The following is a 25,001-nucleotide window of genomic DNA, read 5'->3' on the forward strand; positions in this document are numbered from 1 at the left end:
GGGAAGAATAGTCTCACTATATTGGTCAGGCCTCATCCAGAGTACTTTCGTTAAATTCTGGACACCTCATTTTAAGAAAGACATAGGTGACCATACTAAATAATGCAGTAATATTGACACCCAACGCTCAATTTCTGCTGCACGCACCACTGCTCCCACATAGGCTTGGCCTGGGGTTCATTCAAACATGGGTGCAAATTATCTTAAAAATTAACAATTCCTAATATGGTGGCGTTCAGCAAAGCCAATTCAATGTGATTCCATCAGCTGTATTAGTGGAATATTTTCCAGCGAATAGCGTACAAGACCGCATAAGTCCTTGTGGGAGGGACGAGTAGAATCTTTATACCATATACACTTGTTTCTCCCCATTCTGCATTGGCTACTGCTTAATTCAGTGGGTCTAAGAATGTAATCCTAAGCACATTTACAAAGCACTGCTCAAGGAACTCAGAAGGACTTCTGGGCTGATACACTTAGATCTGTACTGCATATAAGTCTTTTCTCCTGGGGAACTGCATTTATGTTATTTGTAGCAACAAATCATGACAGGATTTTTTAAAAAAAACTTCTAAAATCCAATTTTTTTTTAAAAAAAAACCCTGTATTTTCCTTCATTTAGAAAACAGAATCCAGTTCAGAAAGTTTCAACAGAATGTCTGAAATAGGGTATTCAGTTTTTGATTACTGTATTGTTAAAAGTCGTGTCAAAGGTACTTCATCCTTCTTGTCCCCTTTTATGAGATTCCACAATTCTACATACCTTAGGCAGGTATTTCTGTTTCTGTGCTTCATTGCCATTCCTCACTAACTGATTAACACAGAGATTAGAGTGGGCACCATAACTTAATCCAACAGCTGCTGAAACTCGAGAAATTTCTTCCATCACCAGTATATGGTCCAGATAACCCATTGCAGATCCACCGTATTCAGCTGGTAAGAGTAAGGAAGATTTAAACTTTTATAATTAAACTACATTTAGACATTACTGAATTATAAATTTCTACTGTTACCAATTTCCATTAAGAAACTTTTGGGGCATCAACACATGCAGCAAATATACAAGGGGTGTTTGCACATTAATCTGGACATGTATTCACTCTGTATGTTCACATGTTCAAATTTTTGTAAGAATCTTTATTCATGCCTGATTTGGACCTAGGTAGAATCTTCCCAAATTAGAGCACAGATCAAGTGCACAGCTATACCTAGGCAGAATGGACACATGTATGTATGATGTGGACTGGTATTGGAAAATGATGTTTGATTTATTGATTGCATATTAGAGTATAAAGTAAGGTAGTGTTGGGATGGAATGTTGAGGTGAATGCTGATTGGTGAAATATTTAAGCTGATTTAGATAAGCCTGGTTAATTGTTGTTGGGAGTTCAGTCAGACAAGGTTTTTTTGGAATTAAAACTAGGCATGAAGTGTTTGAAGAGAGTTTTGGTTGAGGGTCTTGTGTGGTTGGTCGGAGTTAGCTTGAAGGGAGTATGAGAGAGGGCGTTTTAAATGTAATAAAATAATTTATATGCTGTTTTATGTTTAACCTTTGTAAATAATTTTTTTTTACACTTTTGGTCTCTGGAGCATGGATTCAGGTGTGGTAGCAGCACTGAAGTTGCATAAATCCTCATAGGTCCCTTGAGAACATATAGATGATCCCCACAATTGGCGTCACACAGGTGGGACAGGAAGAAGTCCTTACATTGTGGCAGGAGTGGGGATCAGGGAAAGCCCTCTTTTGGTAACTGTAGTGAGCACCATGGAAGTCTTCATATTTGGTGGTTAAAGGATAGAAGACCCACATTTGTCCACAGTGGTGGGATTGCCTGAGAGGAACTCCTACAGTTGGTGGCACTGATGGGAGCTTTGAAAGCTTGTTTAACGGGCATTTTGTTTGGCTCAATAAAGATATCACTGTTTTGTGGATTTTGGATGATATTGTACTTCGATGAACACACGTTCATTTTAGGTAAACCATAAATGTCACTCCCTACAGACTGCATAGTGTACAACTCTTTTTTTTCCTCTCAATCAGCAGCCATAGGAAATCCCAAGGAATACATTTTGTGTGAGGGAGAAAATTCTGAAGAGAAAAGAAGACTGGAGAGGGAGGAGGACACTGAGGAGAGCTTAGGGAGAGTGACTTACACTGGTGAATTAAAAGCATCAACTAGAGAAGACAATGGATGACAGAAGTGCTGCCCTCAATACAACCTTCATCCTGCAGTCTGATGGATTCGATCAATTAGAGACCTCTAAGAGACCTGGTCATCAATTGTCCTGCTCAGGTCTTGCAAACTAAGGGGCAATACAGACCACCCCCTGGAGCTTCCCCTTTACTGCCCATATCAAGGCCATGGCAACCTCATGCTGCAGCCCCAATCCAGCCTCCGGAGAGTGCAAAATGGAGCCACAGAAAGTGGCTCCTTTTTGTGCCCTCCAAGGGGCAACACAGCCATGGCGGCATGGCTTTATGAAGCCCCTTCGATGCTGCATCATGTGGATGCAGCACCAGGGGATGTAATCATGGTGTGGGCTGTGTGGACTGGTGGCAGGGTTAGGGCACGCAGCATGCAGATGCTGCACCTTAACTCCGCCCACAGGCTGGAACAAAGTGCGGGTCAGTATTGGCTCTAAGGGTCATGGCTTTCTTGACTGAATCAATCCATCTGTCATTACCAACTTAAGTCCCATTTATCACAATGGGTCTTCACATAGATCCAAGCAAGGTGGTCAAGTCAAAGCATATGTAAAGCAACCTTTTATATTCTGACAATTAGTCAAAAGCTATGGCTATCAAAGAGCTTATCATGCTAGCTCTCCCCTTCATACCAATTCCACTGTCTTAAATAAATGTAAATTATTTATCTAGAACAATATGTAAATGCTGCATTTTTATCACACATAAATCTATTTCATACCCATAGGAATAACCAGTATAATAAAATCTAATCACAAAGGCCACCCTCAGAATATAAAAGTTCCTCTGTCCATATTACAAAGTATATATAGTGTGGTATGCTATGGGAGGTGGGAAAGGACAAGGTAAAAAAAATCACAGATATTTCACTTAACTTAGTGGGAGAGATGAAGCCCTCCACCCCCCCCCCCACACACACACACACACAGGTCAAAGACAGGGATGCAAGTAGCAATACAGTGAGGAAGTTAGTAGTGGGATAATCAAGAGGCTAAGAGAAGAAAGATGAATTAATTCAAGGATAGAAACCATGCATTAAGATTTCAGTCACAGATTTGCCTAAACAGTGAATGATTTGTAGAACCTTGAACTATGAAAGGAAGGTTCTAAACCTGTGGTACAGATCTCTGGTTCCTGGAACCTGGTCCACAGAGACCTGCTCCCCAAGCTCCATCTCTGTAGATTTGGTTGGCACTTGCAAGTACTGCTAGAGTCCTAAAACTGAGGCTTAGTGGGTACCTGCACACACCAACTGGGCTTTGCTCTTCCTCCCCCTTTCCCTGAGCAGACAAGAGAAAGGAGGTGGCATTTGTAGGGGCTAGCTGAACTTCACCTTCAAGACTCAGTACTTTCAAGGACTGACTGGAAGTTCCTCTCTTTGCTTTCCTGGTTCCTTCTCAAGGAAGGGGGAGGAGGAAAAAAACCATACCTTCATCCAAACTGCCAGCTGAAACTGCACCTAGCACATCACCTGGGGCTCTACTGATACCTGAGATGTAGCTACATCTCCTGATTTCTTCTAGTCTGCAAGATGTTGAGGGGGCATTCTTCCCTACAAGTAATTGTTTGTAACAGTTATGCTACCGTCCTGTTTATTTTGGCTGGCTTGTTACAAGAACACATTTGCACCACATCACGAGTGATATTTACATCTTGCTATCCTCTAGATCAGGAAGAATGTAATTTCTGAATAGAATGGATAAATACTTACCTGGAGCAGTTATTCCGAGAACTCCTAATTCCCCCAGCTTCTTCCAAAACTCCTAGAAATATCAGAGCAAAGTTATTATCACAACTGTAGTCTAGAAGGACACCAGGCAAACAGTTTTTAACTTTCACTTTAGCATATCTGTTCAGTCACCTCACACAAACAAAGGGTAATATAGCCACTGCCTTGCAATATAGTGAACCAGAATTCCATAACTAGTTACACAACCATTTTGCCTTTTAAAAAAACACCTTATTTTATACTTATTTTTCCATGCTGCTCCCCAGCTGGAGCTTTCACGATCATGCACACTATATAATCCTAAGTAATTTAACACATGAATGACTTGAGTTATACTGTAAGCACATGAATTTAGTAGCTGTGTGGCTCTCCTGTAGTCCTATTTGGTTGGATTTCTAAGTCTAAAGCCAGCACTTTGTCAGCTTACAGTCATCTGAAAAAGATTTATACAGTCATCTTCTCCAGGAAGTGGTTCCAACCAGTCAAATATTAACCTACATCTCACATTACAGCACAGCTGAGGTCTCTGCACTGGATGGTTTACAGATCTATCTATCTATCTATCTATCTATCTATCTATCTATCTATCTATCTATCTCTACTCTTTAACCATCCAGTGCAGAGATCTCACCTGTGCTGTAAACTGATGTGAGGTGTAAGTTAATACTCCCATTTCTCATAAAGACACAGGAGTTTATGCTGTAGGTTTCATAAAGTTGGGTTTACTTCTCCCTTTTAGGCCATAAGCCATATGCAAACAGATGGAATACAAGACTTGCATGGGCTAGATCTATTGCCAACCTGTCTGTCCAAGGCTGGCTACACTTCTAAAACCTCAGCTTAAAGAGAGGTTCTGTTTTAAGCCAGTAAAACTTATGTCAACATTTGACTTTATAAGAAATAGCATTTCTGTTGAAAGATTTGCTTTCAGCATACATTTAGAATAAAGGATTTCCTTCCTAAAAACCCTGCATTTTTCATATTCAGTTGGGGCTGCTGGGTGATCCCTTTGGTTACTTGGGTTCAGCTAGGATAATATTTGTTCACTGTGGCAGGTTACCTTTTAAGCTATAACTTCAGAATCCACCAGCCAGCATAGCACTGGTGCGGTGCCCAAAGGGCTGCATCAAAGAGAGGGGCAATTTACTGTGCATTATTTGTTCAGGGAATAAAGCAATTCCTACTCGACAAAATGAATGGTATATTGAATCTCCTTCACCAGCTCACATCTTTGCCTAGCTAGAAAGAATAACATTGTGGGACTACTCAGTGCTTTCGTGCTGTCTCCAGCGATATAGCTAACAGCACTTCTTTGCTCTTTTCCTTGGCTGCAATGGACAGATGGTCAGGCAGTTCCAGTTTTTTAGGTGAAGGAAAGTACTTGGATCAGAACCATAGTTCACAGTGGAAGCAGATTAATGTGTGTTAAAAGTAAATAAAACAACAGATGAATGGGCATTGCTCGTAATGCTAATTCTGCGGGGTAAATCAGTTCTTTTTACTTTTACCATTATTGCAAACACCTCTCGCCCCTCTCTTTGTGTGAGTGTGTAACAAGTAACATTTGTCATCTTGTTATTCTTATATTTTTTACATCCTTTTAAGCGTATTTGGCCATTTGTATTTTTCAAGGTTACTAAGAACAATTTAATAATTCTTTGTAATGAATAAGTAATATATATATAACATGTCCTCTTTGCTCAGTGAGCAATAAGCATGAATGACTTTTAAAACGAAAGCACTAATGCATTAGTTTTTTAAAATATGTAATGTTCATCTAGCAATGTTGGTAGCATGAGGGGAGGGCCGCAGTAGTCCATATGTATTGCAAGGCAATGGTTCTCAACCTGTGGGATGGTCCAAGGGGGGAGGAGTTGAAATCCCACAGAAGGTAAGGATGCCACAACAAAGATAGCCGGACCTCAGGGACAACAACTGAAATACTGTTGCCACTAACACTGCTCTGTTACCTTGGATGTTGGAAAGATAACAAATGCACAGCAGTTTTGTTCCTGACTCCTCCTTTGACTTGCTGTGTCAAGAACTGTCCAAGATGCCCTTTTCTAGTCTTCTTCTAATGTCAGTGTTGGATTGCTCCATGTTCCTTACTCATTCAACAACCATATGCAGAAAGGACTGTACACAGGATTCTGAGCCTTTGACTGCTGAAGAGATACTGTCAAGGGCTTGGTGTATAAAATAAATTTATGAGTGGGGTAAGAGTTGAAAAAGTGGAAGGTCCCACGTGCCCAAAGTCACAGTAAAAAACATCACAACACAGCTTTCCTGACCAGTAAGATGTTCTCCTAGACCCACTCTTATATCATCATTTAGTTCAAATTCTACTTATGGAGTCACCATTCTGACATGGGCAAAAACAATTAAATCACAGTGTTCTGCATCTCCCAGACTACATATGGTCTGCCAATACCCCATCTCCCCTCAGTGATGCCATCTTCTTGAGATATCCTGACACAAGGGAAAATGTGACATCTACTGTATTCTGCTCACTCAGCAGATCCTGTTACCTGACAGATTGACAGAGCCTCCAAGTACTGTTAACCCCCCTGTTCCCATTATGGGACCGAACTTCTAATCAGCAATAAGCATAAAAACAAAATACTTGTAAAATATTCTGTTTTTTCACAAGGGTTTGATGTTATAGAAAGGAGGCAACTGCTATCTTAGCCTGCATTAATAAGTCATAGTTTCCAAGCTGGGGGAAGTAATAGTCCACTTATATTTGGTCAGGCTCATCCAGAGTATTCTCGTTAAATTCTGGACACACCTCATTTTAAGAAAGACATAGGGTGAACCTATACTATAGAAATAATGCAGTAATATGACACCCCAACGCTCAATTTCTGCTGCAAGCCACCACTTGCTCCCACATAGCTTGGGCCTGGGGTTCAATTCAAACATGGGTGCAAATATCTTATAAAATCTAACAATTCCTAATATGGGATGGCGTTCAGCAAGCCAGATTCAATGTGATTCCATAGCTGTATTGTGGAATATTTCCAGCGAATAGCGTACAAGACCGCATAAGTCCTTGTGGGAGGGACGAGTTAGAATCTTATCTCATATACACTGTTTCTCCCCCATTTGGCCTTGGCACTCACAGTTCAATCATTCGCGAGGCCAATGCCACATCTCCCTCCCCTCCTTCCCTGGTATCTTCCTTCCACAACCCCAGACCTATAATCAGCCCACAGCCATTGGAACTCACTTTTTCCAGCAGTGCTTGGGGCCCGGTGGCACATGCCGCTGCTCCACCTAGGGTTGCCTAGTCAGGACTCCAATCCGGACAATGTAGGACCAATGTAGGAACAAACGATTTCAAATTGTCGACACATTTTATAAAAATGAGGACATGCAAAAACACTGCTGCTTTTTTAAAACTGTTATAATCTAATGCATGTTTATTAGGCTATTGATCAAAATGGAGGACATATTGGGCATTATTCATAGCCAGATGTCAAAAATGGACTTCCTTTTTGCCCAACCACCCCCCTAAATTCCAAAACACACATACCGACATTTGGGCACTTCAAGTGGCTTTTTACTTAAAACATGGCCTCTTGCATATTAAGAGGGTTTCTATTCCATTAATCAAACCATTGAGTTAACACTTAGCATGGTTTAAATGGCTATGCACATTAACATGTCAAAGTGGTTTCACAGAAGTGGATTTTGCCGTTTCATGTTTCCTGCACCACTCTAGTCTAAGGAAGTGTGTACTTAGTCAAGGGCCCTTTGCTTTTTTTTCACTGCACATGAGTTTGTAAAAATCAGAGCCAGCTAACACTGGCCCTGACTGAGAGGATTGCTGTGCGCTATCAAGCTCACATAATCATCATCATCACCATCATTGTTCACAACAAGGGAGACTTGTTCGCATTAAAAGCACAAAAACTACACCAAAGCCACACTTTGGAAGGCGACACTCCTCAACTTCAAGAAGCTGACTCATATCACATCAATCACCCACACTTCTCATTGTCGAAGCAAGGGAGATGTAGCATTATAAAGCATCAAAAATACACCAAAACCCACACCTTGGAAGGTGACACTCTCTCAACTTCAGAAGTGACTCATATACATCATTCACCCAACACTAGCATGTCGAAGCACGGGGAATTGTCGCATTAAAAGCATAAAAACACCAAACACCACCTTGGGACGGTGACACTCTCTCAAACTTCAGCAAGCTGACTCATATCCACATCATCACCCCACAATTATCCTGTCGAAGCAAGGGAGAATTGTGCATTACAAGCATTCAAAAATACACATGAAAAAGGCACTTTTAAAATGCACTTAAAAATACAGTTTCTAAAAATACAGCTTAAAAATGTACTTAAAAATGCAATACAACTACAGCTTTAAAAATGTATTAAAAAAGCAATTTAAAAAAATACAGCTAAAAATGCACTTTAAAGCAATTTAAAAAATACATACAGTATGCCTCCTCCTCCTTTCCTCCCTTATTCATCCTCCTCCTCCTGGCACCACAAAGGGGCAAAGGAAAGCCCTTTCTTTCCCCTCTGGCTGCAGCCCAGCCCAACAGAGGAGGAGTCCCTCCTACTGAGTCTGGCTGGCCAATGGGGCCGACTTGGGATGTAACAGCCCGCCCCGCAGCCCTCATAGGCCGGCCTGGGAGAAGGGGCGGGCGTTCAGCCCCAGACTCAGGAAGAGGAAGTCTCCTATTAGCCATGTGCGAGGCTCTGCAAGGGCCCAAGGCCAAACCTCGTCACCGGGACAAGGAGGGAGGAAAACCGTGCAAGGGACGCCGCCCTAGTGGTCAAACCCGGATTGTCCCGCCTGCAGCCGGTTATGGCAACACTACTCCACCCCAGTCAATGGGCACTTGATATGTCAATTGGCTTGCAAAGAAGGGGAGCAGGTGTGAGCATTGTCGGCCCGCTGAGCTGGGCTGTGGTGGAAAAGCAGTCCTCCGATGGCTGCGGCCCTGGTGGCCCGGGCTCTATTATGGGCCCCAGTGCTGGGGGGAAAGCTGCCAAGCAAGGGATGGTTGGGGAGGAGGGAGGGATTCACTAACAGTTCAAGTTCCATTGTCCCCAAAGCTCCCATTTGGGGGACAATGGGACCTTAAATTTGCAAAATTTTCATATCTCGGGAGAATGTATCCCCCACGAATCCGAAAGGGACAATTGTACTCCTTTCTGTACATTTTAAACAGATGACCGATTAAGACTAGTTCCACCTCTTATAAGTAAGTTCCCAGGTAGAGCCGAATAGTACATCTTACTATTTGCTAGAAGATCATACTGGGGGTAAAAAGTAAACCGAAGAGTTTGCAAAGTCTTTTTTTCTGCAGCCAAAACCCAAAGGACCATGTCTCATAAACCATTAATAATTTAAGGATGGCCCTCTGGCCCAAACTATATGAGGTGCTAAATGGGAGTCATAGCCCCAAGGAGTTAGAGGGGACATCTAAGGTTTCTTCCTTGGCTGCACGGTTTAAACATATTTAACATTACACCACACAAAAATATTTTATAACATATATTATATTATATATATAATATAATATATATATGACTAAATATTTTATATATTTTAATTATTATGTTTTGTCACAAAATTTTAAACCTATTTCACTAAGATGTTTTTAAATGCGTTTATTTGCACTTAATGTACCCCACTATTCTATTTTACTATAGCTTGTTCTTATTCTCAATACGAGTGCCTATATTTTTGTGTATAGAATTTAAGAGTATATAATGATGGGACGTTTGGGTTATTTTGTTGTAGTTCTGTTGTTTTGTTTTGCCTTATGGTTTGTTTAACTTTCATAAAGGCTTTGACTGAATTGCAATAATGCAGTTTGACACCACTTTGTGTGTGGCTCCATGCTATGGTATCTGGGATTTGTGTTTTACAAAGTTTTTGGCCCTCTCTACCAAAGAATGCTGGTTACCCTCAGAAAACTACTGATTCTAGGGATTTTGTAGGATGGAGCCATGGTAATTAAAAGTTGTGTCAAACTAATTATTTCTACAGTGTCGATGTACACATAGATGTTGGGTGAGTTTCAGACCAGGCAACTGAAGACTGAAAAGAGGTTGGAGAACAAAACCTCTGAGGGAGAGGTGAAGGAGTTGGGCATGGTCAAACCTTCTTGGTGAAGCGAAGACTGAGGGGTGACATGACCATACTCTTAATTACCTGAAGGTTGCAGAAAGGAGGGGCAGGCCTGCTTTATGCTGCTGCAAGGTGGATTGTCAAGGGTTTTAATCATGATTTATTCACTATAGGGAAATGTCAGGAAGTGGTGGCCAGTGAAATGTGTTGCTTTCCCGTGCTTCAAAAAAGGGAAGCTCGTGGTGCTTTAGCGTCCTCACTGAACAGAGTTGGATTGCTGCAACAGGTCCCTTCAATCGTTTATTCAAATATTAAATTATTCATGGGTGCTTCTAAATTGCTGCTCGATCTTGAACCAAAGAAAAGGATATTCTGATGGTTCTTCCAATGCGAGTAAGAATGAGAGGAGGAGGAGTACAAATGAATTTTTCCAAAACCTTCAGAACCTCACTGAAGGGCCTGCTCAAGCCTGCTGATGTCTGAGAGAAGTCAGACTTAGGATGTAAAATGCTACATTTTTTTTTTTTTGGTGTGCTTCCCAGAAGCAGCTCATCTGTTTAAGTATTCTTCCTCTTTTTTCGCAAAAATAATGTTATTTGGTTCTAATTTTCCTAAGGTGCTTTCCCAAAATATACAATTTTGTATTGTTCTTTCAAAATTACGGTGAGTGTGAGCAAAATTGTCCATATGGGTGGGTTGCCAAACCCCCTGGGGCGTGACAACCGATTTTGGCAGTGGCACAGTAACGCCGGTTGGTCTTTGCCGGGTTGAGCTGGTTGCCGCCCACCGGCCCAACACCGTGGCGTTCTGAGCCACACCGCCATGCTTCTGCGGTGTGCGCAGCCTTTCCGCCGCCTGCCTTTTGCCCGCCTGGCGCTCTTCCCTGGCCCTGTGCTCTGCGCGGCCGCCACAGGGCTGAGAGGAGTCTGCCCTTCAGGGTGCGCACTGGCTGGACAGCCGCCCTGTGCAGGGTTGAGAATAGGGAGGAGGGCGTTCCACTCCAATCCCCATTGCCAGCCGTCAGAGGGGCGTCCCTCGTGGCGCGGGGAGGAAAAGAGTGGCGCAAGCTGTCTTCTTATTCTTTTCTTTCCTCTTGTTTTTCCTCTTCCACAACTCTCCTTTTGTTTCTTCCCTACTTTCTTCGTTCCCTCCTCTTCTTTTTTTTCGCTTTTTTTTCTCCCTCTTCTCCTTCCTCTTCTTTTATATTGTTCCCTATTCTTTCTCCTCCTTTTCTTCTTTCTCCTTCCCTTCCTTTTCCCTCCTCCTCTCCTCCTCCTCTGATGCTGCTGCTGCTATTGCCCCATGCAAAAGAAAGACTGACCCCATCCCTTACGTCACGCGATTACCTACCGGGGGGAAAGAGGGGTGGGTTGGGGGGGGTTGAAGTGCAAGGAGGAGGAAGGGGGGAATTGCTAGAAGGCTTGAAATGTGTTTGCAGCTCAAGGGCTGCTGTTTACTCGCTCAAATGCTAAGATGCCTGTATGTGCTGTTGTGTGTGTTTTTGGGAATTTGGGACCAGAAAGGGAAGTAGATTTCTGCCATCTGTCGAGGAAAAATGCCAAATGTCCTCCATTTTGAGCATGCATAAGAAACATGAGTTTATAGCAATACTTTTTTAAATCATTAAATGTGTTGCGTGTCCTCCATTTTAAAAATATATCCTACATTTGGGGCTAAATTTTGTCCTACATTTTTTCCCCATTTGTCCCGGTTTGGAGGTTGACAGTTATGGCAACCCTAATCATGGGAAGTATACAAACTTTTGTGACATGTACACATGCTTTTATCCATATATTCCTTGGAAGAAAATATAGTAGGCTTATAAAACATGGAGATTTGCAAGACAAGATCGGTTTTGTCTCTGGAAGTGCAAAATTAATATTTTTGTATGGATATACAAACCCAATCTATTTCTTTTTCATCTCTAGAAATAATCTCTCTTTCATTCTACATACAGAAGCTGGCTGGACTGACAGCTGAATCTTGTTTCAAAACAGCACAGTTTTTCCACTGCATTTGACAGCATCTAGCCTACATGAGTACAGTTATCTGTATTAGAAATCAATGAGATTTATAGAGAGCTGAAAACTGGCTAATATTCCAAGCCAATGAACAATGCTGTATAATTCAACAACATACTCCTACCATGCCCCAAACTGATTTCATAAAAGGCCACTGTAAACATTTTAAATCAGTTCTTACAGAAACAAAGCAAGTGCTCAAAGTTCTAGCAGATATAAGCTTTCCTAGGACTCCAAGGCTGATAAAAGGCAGCAGTGAAAAGTAGCATGTCCCATAAAATATACCTTTTGCTCATCAAATTTATAGGGGCCATTAAAGTACTCTAGTAAATCACCATTCCAACAGAAAACTCTTCACAACTGGTGGTGGGTTCCAAGAAAACATCTGTGTGTCAAGGAGAAATCATATGCCATTTCACACATCGTAGCTTCTTTTTCACTACTTCTTTTTTCACTATTTCAATCACTGAATTTACTCATCCAGAATCAAACAAAACCCAAGACATACATTACTGAGGTTCTGATCAAACATATCAGGGAGTTCATTATCAGGAATATAGTTTAGTTTCTTCCAGCTTCCCCCAACCTGGGGAAACAATGACCACACTAGTTGAAGAAGATGGCAGTTGTAATCCAATGTATCTAGAGAGCACCAGGCTGGAGAAAAATTACTTTCTTATGTGCAACTATTTCATAACTTTCTCATATCCTCTTTCCTTGAATCTTTAAATAATGTATATTTATCTCTCAAAGTCATAGTACATAGTAAACTATGCAAAAATACTAGCTAAGCATCTAAAGCAAGATGTATGCTATTGAAAACACTTACCCTCATCTCTTTGAATTCATTCTTCTGATCAATTTCTTGAGCTTTTGGGGCCAAGTGCTCCTGACAGAATTTGGTCATGGTTCGCCTAAGCTGTTAGAAACAAAATAGAAATAAGAATCATAAATACAACTCCTAATTTCCTTCCTTTGTATGTTATCAAAAAGCTTCCTTAAATAAATATTCTCTGAAGTCCATGAAATCTCTGTTTACTGTCCATAAAGTCACTGAGTGCCAATTATGGGAACTGTGGACAATTATTAAATAACTGACAAATACTTTCTGCCTAGTACAACAAAAAGTGTATATCTACTGATACAGTGGACCCTTGTTATACGCTGGGGTTTGGTTCCAAGATCCCCCGTGTATAACAAAATCTGTGTATGCTCAAGTCCCATTAAATATAATGACATAGCAAAATGGGGTCCCTGATAAAAAAAAATGGAAAATCAAGGTTTAATATTTGAAATGTATACTTTTTTTGAACATTTTCAAACCGTGTATGCTTGAATCCGTGTATAGAAAATCTGTGTATAAGAAGGGCCGACTGTATTTTAACATGTTTTCAACTATTTATCTCCTATCTAGTAGAATGAAATATAATTATTACTTTACTGGCTGTAATTGCTCATTTCTTTTAGACCAATATTATTTTACGCATGGGTAAACCAAAAACTTAAATGGAAAAAACCCACAATAATTCCTAACTACCTTTGGGCCTATCAGCACGACATGTCAACTGTGAATGTGATGACACATAACAAATCAAACAATTCAAATAAATCAAGTAAAAGTCATTCAAAAACATTTCCCAGCATAGATGCAAACACCTGGAAAAAAACCTGGGGAAAACTGGGGGGAAACTTCCATTCCCCCTTTTAAAAAGCCCTTTTCCCACAAAAAACTTCACTGGGGAGGGTGGATTATAGAACATTTTCTTTTACAATGATAAATAAGATACTTAACACAAGGTTTTCATGCATTTAGTCCTCCAAAAGTATTTCTAAATATTTGGTAACAGTAAGAGTATAAAAAAGTATCTTGGTTTCCTTTTCTCCATTCTTTTTATGGGAATAGGTGCTTCTTGGTTGCTTGACACTACAGGACTAGAGGAAACAAATTAATTTTCTTCGAATTTGTAATGCTAATAGTGTAGTGGCTTGAACACTGGATTACGACTCTGAAGCCCAAGGGTTGAATGTCTCCTCAGCCATGGAAGCCCACTGGGTGACCTTGAGAAAGTCACATTCTCTCACCCTCAGAGAAAGGCAAAGACAACCCCCCCTTGAACAAATCTTGCCAAGAAAACACTGTGATAGTGTTGCCATAAGTCAGAAATGATTTGAAGGCACACAACAAGAATGCTGATAGTTTCTTCTGTTTTTATTGGTTTTGCATGCTCGTCATGAATTGTCAAAACCAAGGAGGGTTCTTACAGTTCAGGTGTTTCTTATAGAACCTTGTAGTTCCATTTGTAAATAAATAAATAAGGCTAATAAGTAGATTTCATTACTTGTGGACTGTACTTTTAGTATTTCAAACATGGTAATTTTACACCAAACCAAATTAGACATAATATAATCCCTGAAAACAATTAAGTGTGCATCTACACTGTAGAAATAATCCATTCGATACCACTTCAAAATCCATTTGATATCACATATACACTGTAGAAACAATCCATTTGATACTATTTTCATGGACCCATCCTACAGAATTCTGGTATCTGTAGTTTTGTGAAACACTAGCACATGTTGGCAGCAAAGACCTTGTCAAACTGCAAATTCCAGGTTGCCATAGGACAGAAAAATAAAAATCCAAAAATTCCCACCCACCCAAAAAACTTTTTACCATTGCTTTAACATTTCTGGAAATTTTCCATTTTCCTCTTTCATACCAGGCAAAAGTTAGGAGGCCACTTCAGAGCACAGAGACTCAAGACAATTGAACAGCTGCAGTCTGGATCGCAAACAGATGAGATTGTATTTTGGAGGAGTCACCTGTGGATGTGAATTCCTATGTGCTCTAAAAATGAGGTTTCCATTCCAAAAAGCTGCAGTGGGCTTCTGCTTGCCAGTTTTCCTTGCTTAATGAGATATACGTTATTTGCATATTCGAAGTCAAGGTTCACAATTTTAACTATGTGTTTTTTGTACCATATCAACTTCTTAGAATGTTTCTCGAACATAGATCCCATTTTAATCCAGGAATGGACAATTTCCAAGGGTTGAGGGGCAACACTAATCTCCCCTGGGGCCTTGCAGGGCTAGCACTTGTCCCAAACCCACTATTTTCAGTCACTGAGCCTTCAGGGGTTTATTTATTTATTTTTGCCTCAAATTGGTCTACTGCACCCACCAAAGACTCCTGTTAGGTGACAGGACATTTCAGGTCATTTTTAGGGGCTCATGAAGCTGTTTTAGGAATGGGAGGCCTTTAAAAAGAAATGGGAAGATTTCTGGAGTATGGAAAAAATGGTCATATGCATATAGTCAATGGTAAAGAATGTTCATTTTAAATGTGATGCTGGAGGAGAATTCTACATGGACCAGAAAAAAAAAAAGACCAATAGAAGCCAAAATGAATAAAGAAAGGCTAGAAGGAGACTAAGAATGTGGAGGGCAGCTATGAAAGAATTAGAAAAAAATCATAAAGAGTAAAGATATACAACTGAGTACAAAAGTTAGCATTGTACAAGCCACTGTATTCCCTATTACCATGTATGGATGTGAGAGCTGGACAGTTAAGAAAATGGATAGGAAGAAAATCAATTAATTTGAAATGTGCTGGAGAAGAGTGCTAAAGATACCACTGACAGCCAAAAAGACAAACAAATGGGCTCTAGAACAGATCAAGTTGGAAATCTCCTTGGATGCCAAGATGATTAAACTGAGGCTGTCATACTTTGGTCACATCATGAGAAGGAAGGACTCACTGGAAAAGACAATAATGCTGAGAATGGTGGAGAGAGGAAGGCCATATGCCAGATGGATGGACTTTATTAAGCAGGTCACAGGTATGAATTTGCAAGAACTAAGAGCAATGGAGGATAGAGTCTGGAAGATGTCTCATTCACAGGGTTGCCATGAGTTGAGATCGATTTGAGGGCAGTTAAGAAAAACAACAATATCAAACCTTAGGCATATCAAGAAATAAGATGGCTCACTGGAAAAGACAATATGCTTCATAAAGTTGAATGCATTAGGAAAAGAGGAAGACCACATTACAGGTGGACTGATTTAATCAAGGAACCCTCAGTTCTGAGTTTGCACTGCCTCAGCTGTGCTACTGATGACCATGGCTCTTCACTATAGGTCAAAGCCAATTTGACGGCAAATAACAACAAAGAATGTTGTCATCTGATGAAATGGTTGAAGAAAAATAGGATGCTTAATAAGCTATGAAAGGTGCTGGTACATTGGCCATTTGTTCAGTTAGACCAGCTTTCCGCCAAGCTCAGATCTTTCTATCCGAACTTGAAGTAGCTGCTCAGGACCAGGGACATAGCCAGAATTTTAGGAAGGGGGGGTCCAGACTAAGTCCACCATTATAATGGGGCTTGGGTGCGGTGGCGCGCAGCACACACCATTCAGTTTTCTAATGGGAAGGGGGGTCCGGACCCAAGGACCCCCCCCCAGCTACGTCCCTGTCTGGACTCCATCAGAGATAATCACAACACTGACATTTAAAATCTGGCACCTGAAAAATATAAAACTGTCTCCTGTCAGATAAGGAAACAAGGCACACCCACCTGCTAGGAAGACAGACAGAGGTTTCCCCTCCTTGAGCCTCCTTCACTTTTGCTCCCTGAATATGCTCCAGAGGTTTAGAGAGCCCTCTAAAAAACCTGAATGGCATACAAGGCTGTAGTGGGGCAGAGAGAAAAGGGAAGAACCATTGTTTCAAAAAATAAATGTCATGTGAGGATGTCAGATGGCAGTCCAACATTTCTACTGCTGAGCAATCGACCCAGGATATAAGTGAGAAATCCACTGATCTTATACAAATCAGTGGAATTACTTCTCCAGAAAATCCCATACTCTTTTCATGTCTGGTCTTGAAAAACAGCTCTCTTCATCCCACCAAGTCTATTATTGTTTTATTGCTGTATCAGGAGTGGTTAGCTGACAGGTATTGGGGGGGGGTTACATTAACCCTTTGGGGGACTTTAGAGGAATGTACTCCCTTTGGTTTTTTTATTCTTTTATTTTACTTCCCACACCCAGAGGGGGAACAATTTGGCCAAGATGGAGAGGCTGAGCTGTTCCAGGCCTAGGAGAGACCTTAATTAAGAAATAAACAGGAAGTTGCTTTCCAGTTCAGTTTCTAGTTAAATAGGAACTGAACTATTTACCTGCACCTAAAATAACCCTGAAACTTCCACAACATAGAAAAAAAGGCCACTCCACTCCACGTTTAGTAAATAATATTGATCCCTCTCCAAATATAGGGCATTTCCCCCAACCCTTAACCTTTACTGATTTTGATTTATAGTATTGTCTGTATTTAGTGGAACTTAAAACATATCTACCTAATTGTAAACAGCTGTGTGACTGCTTGCTCTAAAGACAGATCACAAATTGTTTTATTAAAAAAGAACATGTTTACTTAGAACACTTATCAATTTCAGTAGAGCTTGACTTTCCAAGTTAGAACGCACAGTACAATGGGGCCTTGGTATCCACTGGAGTTTGATTCCAGCAACCCCCATGGATACTACAACAGTGTAGTAAAAATGGTGCCCCTTACATAAAATAGTGGTACAATAGAATTGCAACCATCAAAAATATCAACTGAGATTTTAACATATTTCCCTTCCAAAACTAGTTGCCTACTCTTTCAAGGAACAAACCAAGGCCATGAAAACTGATCTTTTCCTTTCCTTAAAGGCATCTGATTCATGCTAAAGTGCTTTTAGAAGGAGAAAAGGCAGTGGAAATATCTTCCCTTTATGTTCAGAAAATGGTCACTTCTTGCAAGGCTGATCAGCTCTAAATCATCTAATTTCCAGAGTGAAAAACGAGTTCAGCATGCTATTTTACTGAGAGTACTATCTTGCAAGAATAGGAAGCATTACTTGAGCCGCTTTGGATTGTAATAGCTTAATAAATCAGAGTAGAGCAAGTGAATGAATGAATGGAAGATTTCTAACATTTCCAAACATTTGGAGATGAACATCATGTGATTCTGAATTATCTGTACAGTACTTTGTACCAAAAAGACATGCTATGCGTAAAATACAGCCTTTTATACTGTCATAAAATGGTGAAAGGTCTGGAAACCATGCCCTATGAGTAGGGTTGCCATAACTCGGCGGCCCCCGTGACAATCATGCTTTTGGGGGGCCCCTCCCGGTCCCGGTCCGGTTTGGGCCCCCACCTGTGCCTTGTTCCTGGTTTGGGGGCCTGCTCCGGCCATTGCCACTGCTGCTAATGCAGCTGCTGCGGCGCCAACCCACCTCCTCCTCCGGCTCCGCCTTCCTCCTCGTCCTCAGCGGTAGAAGCACCACCGCCCCTGCGCCCCCAGTGTGAGGGCTTGCGCGCCTTGGCGCACGCCGCCCAGGCCTCAGCAGGGGCCAGTGGCAGCACGCGCACCTGCCCCACTTCCCTCCGCAGGCGTGTGCGCCTGCCCCGCTTCCCTCCGCGCGCATGCCAGCCATCATAAGGAGGAGGAGGAGGAGGAGGAGGAGGAGGAGGAGGAAGGAGCCGGAGGAAGGGTGCCTGAAGGCCAGGGCAGAATTGGGCCAGAGGAGGAGGAGGAGGAAGAGGAGGAGGAGGAGGAGGAAAGCTGAGTCAGTGGCCATTAGGTCTGCCTTGGTATTTTGGGGTTTTTTAAATTAAAAATAGTAAATACTTATTTTATTAATTTTTTAATTTTTTTATTGCTTTTTATTTTTTATTTTTTTTTTGTATTATTGCTTTTTTATTTTTTTTTTAATTTTTTTTTTGCTTTTTTTTTCATTTTTTTTTGCTTGTTTTTGTTTTATTTCATTTTTTTTTTTGCTTGTATTTATTTTTTCTTACTGTTATTTTGCTGTTGTTTTTTTTTTTTTATTACATTTTTTATTGCTTGTTTTTTTTGTTAATTTTTTTTTATAATACACCCCTGCCTTGTTTTTTTTTTATTTTTTTTATTTTTTATTTTAATATATGCAAGTGTTTTCTGTGTTTTGGTGCTTGAATGCTAACAGTCTGGCCTTTCTTCGGCCATTATAGTGGTGGTGATGATGATGATATGATGGTGATGGCGATTTGGTATCAACAAGCCTCTGAGGCACGGCCAATGTAACTTGCTGTGATTTTTACAAACTCATGTGCAGTGAAGAAAAACCATAGTCCTCTTGACCAAGTACACACTTCTGAGAAGAAAGTTAACCCGTGGGCAAGTACATTTTCTGCCATCTGTCTAGGAATAATGCAAAATGTCCACCATTTTGATCATGCCTAAAAACATGCATTTATATTAACATTTTTTAAAAAACCTCAATTTTTTGCGCGCCCTCCATTTTTAAAAAAGTGTGTCCTACATTTGAAAATGTTGCCCTACATTGTCCTACATTTGTCCGGTTTGGAGTCCTCACTATGGCAACCCTACCTATGAGGAACGACTTAGGGAGGCTAGGATGTTTAGCCTGGAGAAGAGAAGGTTAAGAAGTGATGATAGCCCTGTTTAAATATTTGAAGAGAGTCATATTGAGGAGAGAGCAAGCTTGTTTTCTGCTGCCTCAGAGACTAGGCCCGGAGCAATGAATGCAAGCCTCGAGAAAAGAGATTCCACCTCATATTAGGAGGAACTTCCTGACAGTAAGGCTTTCGACAGTGCAACAAACTCCCTCGAAGTGTAGTGGAGTCCCTTCCTAGAGGTCTCAAACAGAGGCTGGATGGCCACCTGTCGGGGATGCTTTGATTGTGATGTCCGGCATGGCAGGGTTGGACTGGTGGCCCTAGTGGTCCTTCCAACTCTACGATTCTATGATTCTATCTAACCAAGAGAATGGTGAAGGGAGCAGAAAGGGTTTTGTAGACCTGAGATTATGTTGCTGGGTGCCTTCAAGTTGTTTCCAATTATGGGATCCTAAAGCAAACCTATCACAGTTTTTTTTGAGGGAGCAAGTTTCTTCAGAGGGGGTTTGCGCATTGCCATCCTGAATCTTTGACAGTGTGACTTGCCTAGGGTCACCCAGTAGGTTGCATGAGTGAGTGGGGATTTGAACCCTTTTCCCAGAGTCATAGCTGAATGCTTTACGTGGGCTCATAATATCCAGTACGTACCTCCCTGTGCAAGGCCTTACCACCAGATGATTCTCTAAACATTTTAGACACTGTCCATGGTCCATCAGTGGCCCCTGGGAGGCAGAGCTGTTCGCTGGTGCCATTTGATTACCAATGTACAGCCAAAAAATGGACTGCCTCAGTGGCTGGTGGACTCTCCTTCTTGGAGGACTTTGATAAGAGGTTGAGGGGCATTGTTCAGCAGTATATATTCCTTCATGGCAGGGGGTTTGGTTAGATGGCCCTTGTGATCCTTTCCAACATGATTCCCGGGAAGAAGGCGGAATAGGATCTGGACTATATTCTTTCCTGTCTGATGAATTGCTAAGTTAGTCACAAAAGTCATTTCTCAAAGCAGGCTGGGTGAGAGTGAGATTGAGAGTTTAACAAATAGAATACCAAAGAAAAAAGGTTCCCAACCTCCATAACTTATATTTGTAAAAGGACCTCCACTCATACCCACAAAGCCACACTATGGTTTAGTTTGGCCATTATTGGTTAAAAAGAGGGATAAAAGAATGAAATTCTAGTACTCTAGATGAGTTGAAACGTTAGCTTGCACTGGGAGTTGCTAAAAAAAATTAGCAAACCATTCTGAATTAGCGTGAAGTGTTGTGTCACCAGTAAATTCTCTTAAAAGAATTGGCCTCACACAAGCCACCCCACATTTTATTCCTATAAGGGTGCTCAGTCCATTTCCATCTTGGAACTTTGGCATCTTTTAAGTAGTGTACAGCTGAGGGTCTACCCTTCAAGTCCTATTCGTCTCAGAAGACTTGTCCCCATCACTATATCAAAAATATGGGGCTGCTGGTGGTTATTCATGGCAGAGAGGAACTCTGCCGCAGCTGCGACAGCCTGTTCTTGGTGGCGCAGCGCTCTGCCAGGGTAATAGTTGCTGGCAACACTTTCTCAGAAGTTGTGTGAGATCCCAAGTGCATCCAAACTTCTTATGTATTTTATATCACACCTTTCTCCTATGACAGGCTCCCAAGTGGCTTATGCTCCCAACTTCTATAGTTTAATTATGCAATATCTGAAGCATTCCTTTTTAATCTGTCAGGAATCTCTCCCAATTTAAGCTACACTCAAACCACTGTTGCTCCAGATACATCCTCCTAAGTAGGGTTCAATGCCAGCTTGGCCATGAAACCCACTGGGTACCTTGGGCAAGTCACACTCTCTAAGCCGAAGAGGTCAGCAATGGCAAATCCCATCTGAACAAACCTTGCCAAGAAAACCCCATGATATTTGCCTTAGGCTGGAAAGAAGTTGAAGGCACAACAACAACTTGGAACAGCTCCAGGTCCCACGTGAGAAGAGCCTTGAAAGCCACATGGGCATTCAAAGGGAGAGTTTTGAGAATCGTAGAGTAGGAAAGAAGCCCAAGGGCCATCTAGTCCAACCCCCTGCCATGCAGAGACTCACAATCGAAGCAACCACGACAAATATCCAGCCTCTGCTTAAAGACCTCTAAAGAAGGAGACTCCACCACTCTCTGAGGAATGAGTTCCACTGTCAAACAGCTCTTACTGTTAGGAAGTTTCATCTAATGTTGAGGTGAAATTTCCTTTCATATATTTATTGTTTAGGTACGTGCTGTGTAAATCTACAGTTCTATATAAAAAGTCTATAATAATAATAATAATAATAATAATAATTTATTTATTTATTTATGGTATTTATACCCCACCCTCATAGCTTGCATCCATTGTTCTGGGTCCAAGCTGCTCCATTCTCAATATGACATCCCTTCAAATATTTAAACAGGGCTATCATCAATCACCTCTTAACCTCTCTTCTCCAGGCTAAATCCCCAGCTCCCTGAGTCGTCACATTTTAGTCGCCCTCCTCTGGACACGCTCCAGTTTCTCAATGTCTTTTTTGAATTATGGGGCCCAGATGGAACACATATTTCCGTGGGGTCACCAGATCATAGAGTGGCACTGTTACTTCCCTTGATCTAGCCACTATACTTCATTGATGCAGCCTAAATCAGCAATGGCCTTGTTAGCTGCCGCATCGCACGTTTTGACTCACGTCCAACTTGTGGTCTTGAAGACTCCTAGATCCCTCCCCATGTACTGTGGTCACCAGTGTCCCCATCCCATATTTCCACATTTCATTTTTTATGCCTGTGCTGTACCTTTTACATTTCTCCCGGTGAAATTCTCCCAGGCCCTTCACTATTTCGGCCGCCTTTGCCTTTGCCCCATCGACACAGGCAGCGAAGAGGGATTTTCCCTGCTAAAGGTTGGGGACTGTTACTTTTCTGGACTACAATTCCCAGAATCCCCCCCAGCTGGGCCAGTAGTTGGTCATTTTGCACCCTTCTCCACTCAGAGAAGACTTTTAATTTATTTTAAAAGCATTTTTGCAATTTGCAGGCGCATAACAGTGTGAAGATGGCTCTCTAGAGAGGCCTTCCGAGAGTTTCAGTCACAAATAAATACATAAAAGTAACTTTTACCCAATGGCCTTTTGGCTGAAATTAAAGCATAGACAGTTGGTTGGTCTAAGCTAAAAAAAAGGAACTTGTCCAAGTGAAACGCCACGCCATAAGGCAGTGGTTCCCAAAGTGTGTGGCCCTTTAAGAGATTTTGGACTTCAGCCCCATAAGCCTCAGCCATGTTGGCCAACAGCACGGGATTCTGGGAATTGAAGTCCAAAACCCCTTAAAGGGCACACACCTGAAACCTGGAGCGAAGCCCGGCAAAGCTTGCACTGCGAGAGCAAGCCCTCCTCCTCCGCTCGAGGCATCACCTGCTGCTGCTCCTCGTCCACCCGTTCACCGCGTCGTCTAGGGAACTCCCCGCGCAGCCTCGCAGGGGCTGCAAATCCACGCACGAAGCGACTCCGGGCCGCAGCGCGACCCAGTCTCTTCACCAGCGCGCGCGGCGCGCCATTTTGTTGTTCCCCTCAGGACAGGAGTCAGGCCAGGTCCGCCGCTTCCACCACCATCACGGAGGAGTGTGGGGCCGCGCGGCTGCCCATCAGATTCGAGGGAGGGGAGCGAGAGCCAATCAGCGCCCAGACAACCCAAAGATCTTTCCCTCTCTTGGAACAGAGGATAGATAGAGGAAGGCCCTTTGGCCCTCGAGGAGATGCCTCTGCTTCTTCTTGTCCAAGCAGCCACACTGAAGAAATAATTCAGTTTGAACACCACTTTAAACTGCCCTGGTTCAATGCTAGGAAACACTGGGAATTCAGTTGTTGTGGCCCCAGAGCTCCCCTGACAGAGAAGGCGAAATGTCTCAAAAAACTTCAGTCCCCAGAATTCCATAGCATTGAGTTAAGTGGTGTCAAACTGGGTTTTTCTGCAGTGCAGATACAGCCCCAGTCTACAGAGGAATGTAATGGCTCAGTGCTAGGGGACTCCTGGGAATTGTGGTTTGTTGTGGCCCCAGAGCTCTCCCTGACAGAGAAGGCTAAAGTTCCACAAAATTACACTTCCCAGAATTCCCTAGCACCGAGCCAGGGCAGTATAAGCGTCTCAATGTGGATTATTTCTTGCAATGTGTTTTGGACCCTCTTCCAATAGGCAAGGGCAGGGTGACCAGTGCCCTAACCCTAAAAGGAAGATGAGGCAAAATGGAGGGACATTGAAGAAAAATTCACCACATGTTCAAGTTGAACATGAGTGAACAGTGTGATGCGGCAGCTAAAAAGGCCAATGCAATTTTAGGCTGCATCAATAGAAGTATAGTGTCTAGATCAAGAGAATAGTGCCACTGTATTCTGCTCTGGTCAGGCCCCACCTAGAATATTGTGTCCAGTTCTGGGCGCCACAATTCAGAAAGGACATTGAGAAACTGGAGCGTGTCCAAAGGAGGGCGACAAAAATGGTGAAAGGTCTGGAAACCATGCCCTATGAGGAACGACTTAGGGAGCTGGGGATGTTTAGCCTGGAGAAAAGAAGGTTAAGAGGTGATATGATAGCGCTATTTAAATATTTGAAAGGATGTCATATTGAGGAGGGAGCAAGCTTGTTTTCTGCTGCTCCAGAGAACAGGACCCGGAACAATGGATGCAAGCTACAGGAAAAGAGATTCCACCTGAACATTAGGAGGAACTTCCTGACAGTAAGGGCTGTTCGACAGTGGAATGCACTCCCTCGGAGGGTGATAGAGTCTCCTTCCTTGGAGGTCTTTAAGCAGAGGCTGGATGGCCATCTGTCAGGGATGCTTTGATTTGGATTTCCTGCATGGCAGGGGGTTGGACTGGATTGCCCTAGTGGTCTCTTCCAACTCTACGATTCTATGAAATGGAGGACATGACCAAATAAAAGCTAAAAACACTTCTAGTTGTTGCTGCTGCTGATCTACGTGGCGCTTCAATATAAAATACTAAAATTCTGTAATAAATTGCAATAGTGAAATACAGTAGTAAACTACAATTTAAAAAAAGCTACAATTTCCGACCTTTCTCCAAGGCTTGAAGAGCATGTTTCGTCTTGCCTCACAGCTGTCTTGCAGTGGATGCGCCATCGGCGTTTGAAGCTCAACATGTCCAAGACGGAGCTTCTTGTCTTTCCTTCTAAGCCCACCCTTCAACACTCCTTTTCTGTCTCTGTGGACAACATTTGTATTCAACCAGTCCAGCAAGTCCGCAGTCTTGGCTTTATCTTTGACTCTTCTCTGTCGTGTATCCCTCAGATCCAGACCACAGCCAAGGCTTGTAGATTCTTTTTGTACAATATTGCCAAAATCTGACCATTTCTCTCCGCCTCTACTGCCAAAATCCTGGTCCATGCCCTAGTGGTCTCATGACTTGATTACTGTAACGTCCTCCTGGCTGGGCTTCCTCTTTCTCACCTCCGTCCTTTAATCTCTGTCCAGCA

General features: G+C 42.2%; 1 protein-coding gene across 1 annotated transcript; it reads right to left on the bottom strand.

Annotated features, from left to right (window-relative positions):
• Positions 1-718: 718 nt before the first annotated feature.
• Positions 719-22,976, bottom strand: LOC121926856 (isovaleryl-CoA dehydrogenase, mitochondrial-like). Its single transcript, XM_042460185.1, has 4 exons — positions 22,925-22,976; positions 12,894-12,983; positions 3,918-3,969; positions 719-933 (listed from the first exon to the last, which is right to left on the bottom strand). The coding sequence occupies exons 2-4, from the start codon at positions 12,969-12,971 to the stop codon at positions 719-721; spliced, it is 345 nt and encodes a 114-aa protein (XP_042316119.1). The 5' UTR covers positions 12,972-12,983; positions 22,925-22,976.
• Between the last annotated feature and the right edge of the window lie 2,025 nt (positions 22,977-25,001).

Source organism: Sceloporus undulatus, chromosome 1 (assembly GCF_019175285.1).
Source record: "Sceloporus undulatus isolate JIND9_A2432 ecotype Alabama chromosome 1, SceUnd_v1.1, whole genome shotgun sequence".
Lineage (NCBI taxonomy): Eukaryota > Metazoa > Chordata > Lepidosauria > Squamata > Phrynosomatidae > Sceloporus > Sceloporus undulatus.

Coding starts and splice junctions, on each gene's coding strand:
- LOC121926856 (XM_042460185.1), bottom strand. CDS start 12,971: ATGACCAAATTCTGTCAGGAGCACTTGGCCCCAAAAGCTCAAGAAATT. Junction 3,970..12,893: donor ATGAATTCAAAGAGATGAGG/GTAAGTGTTTTC, acceptor TGATATTTCTAG/GAGTTTTGGAAGAAGCTGGG. Junction 934..3,917: donor TCTCGGAATAACTGCTCCAG/GTAAGTATTTAT, acceptor TACTCTTACCAG/CTGAATACGGTGGATCTGCA.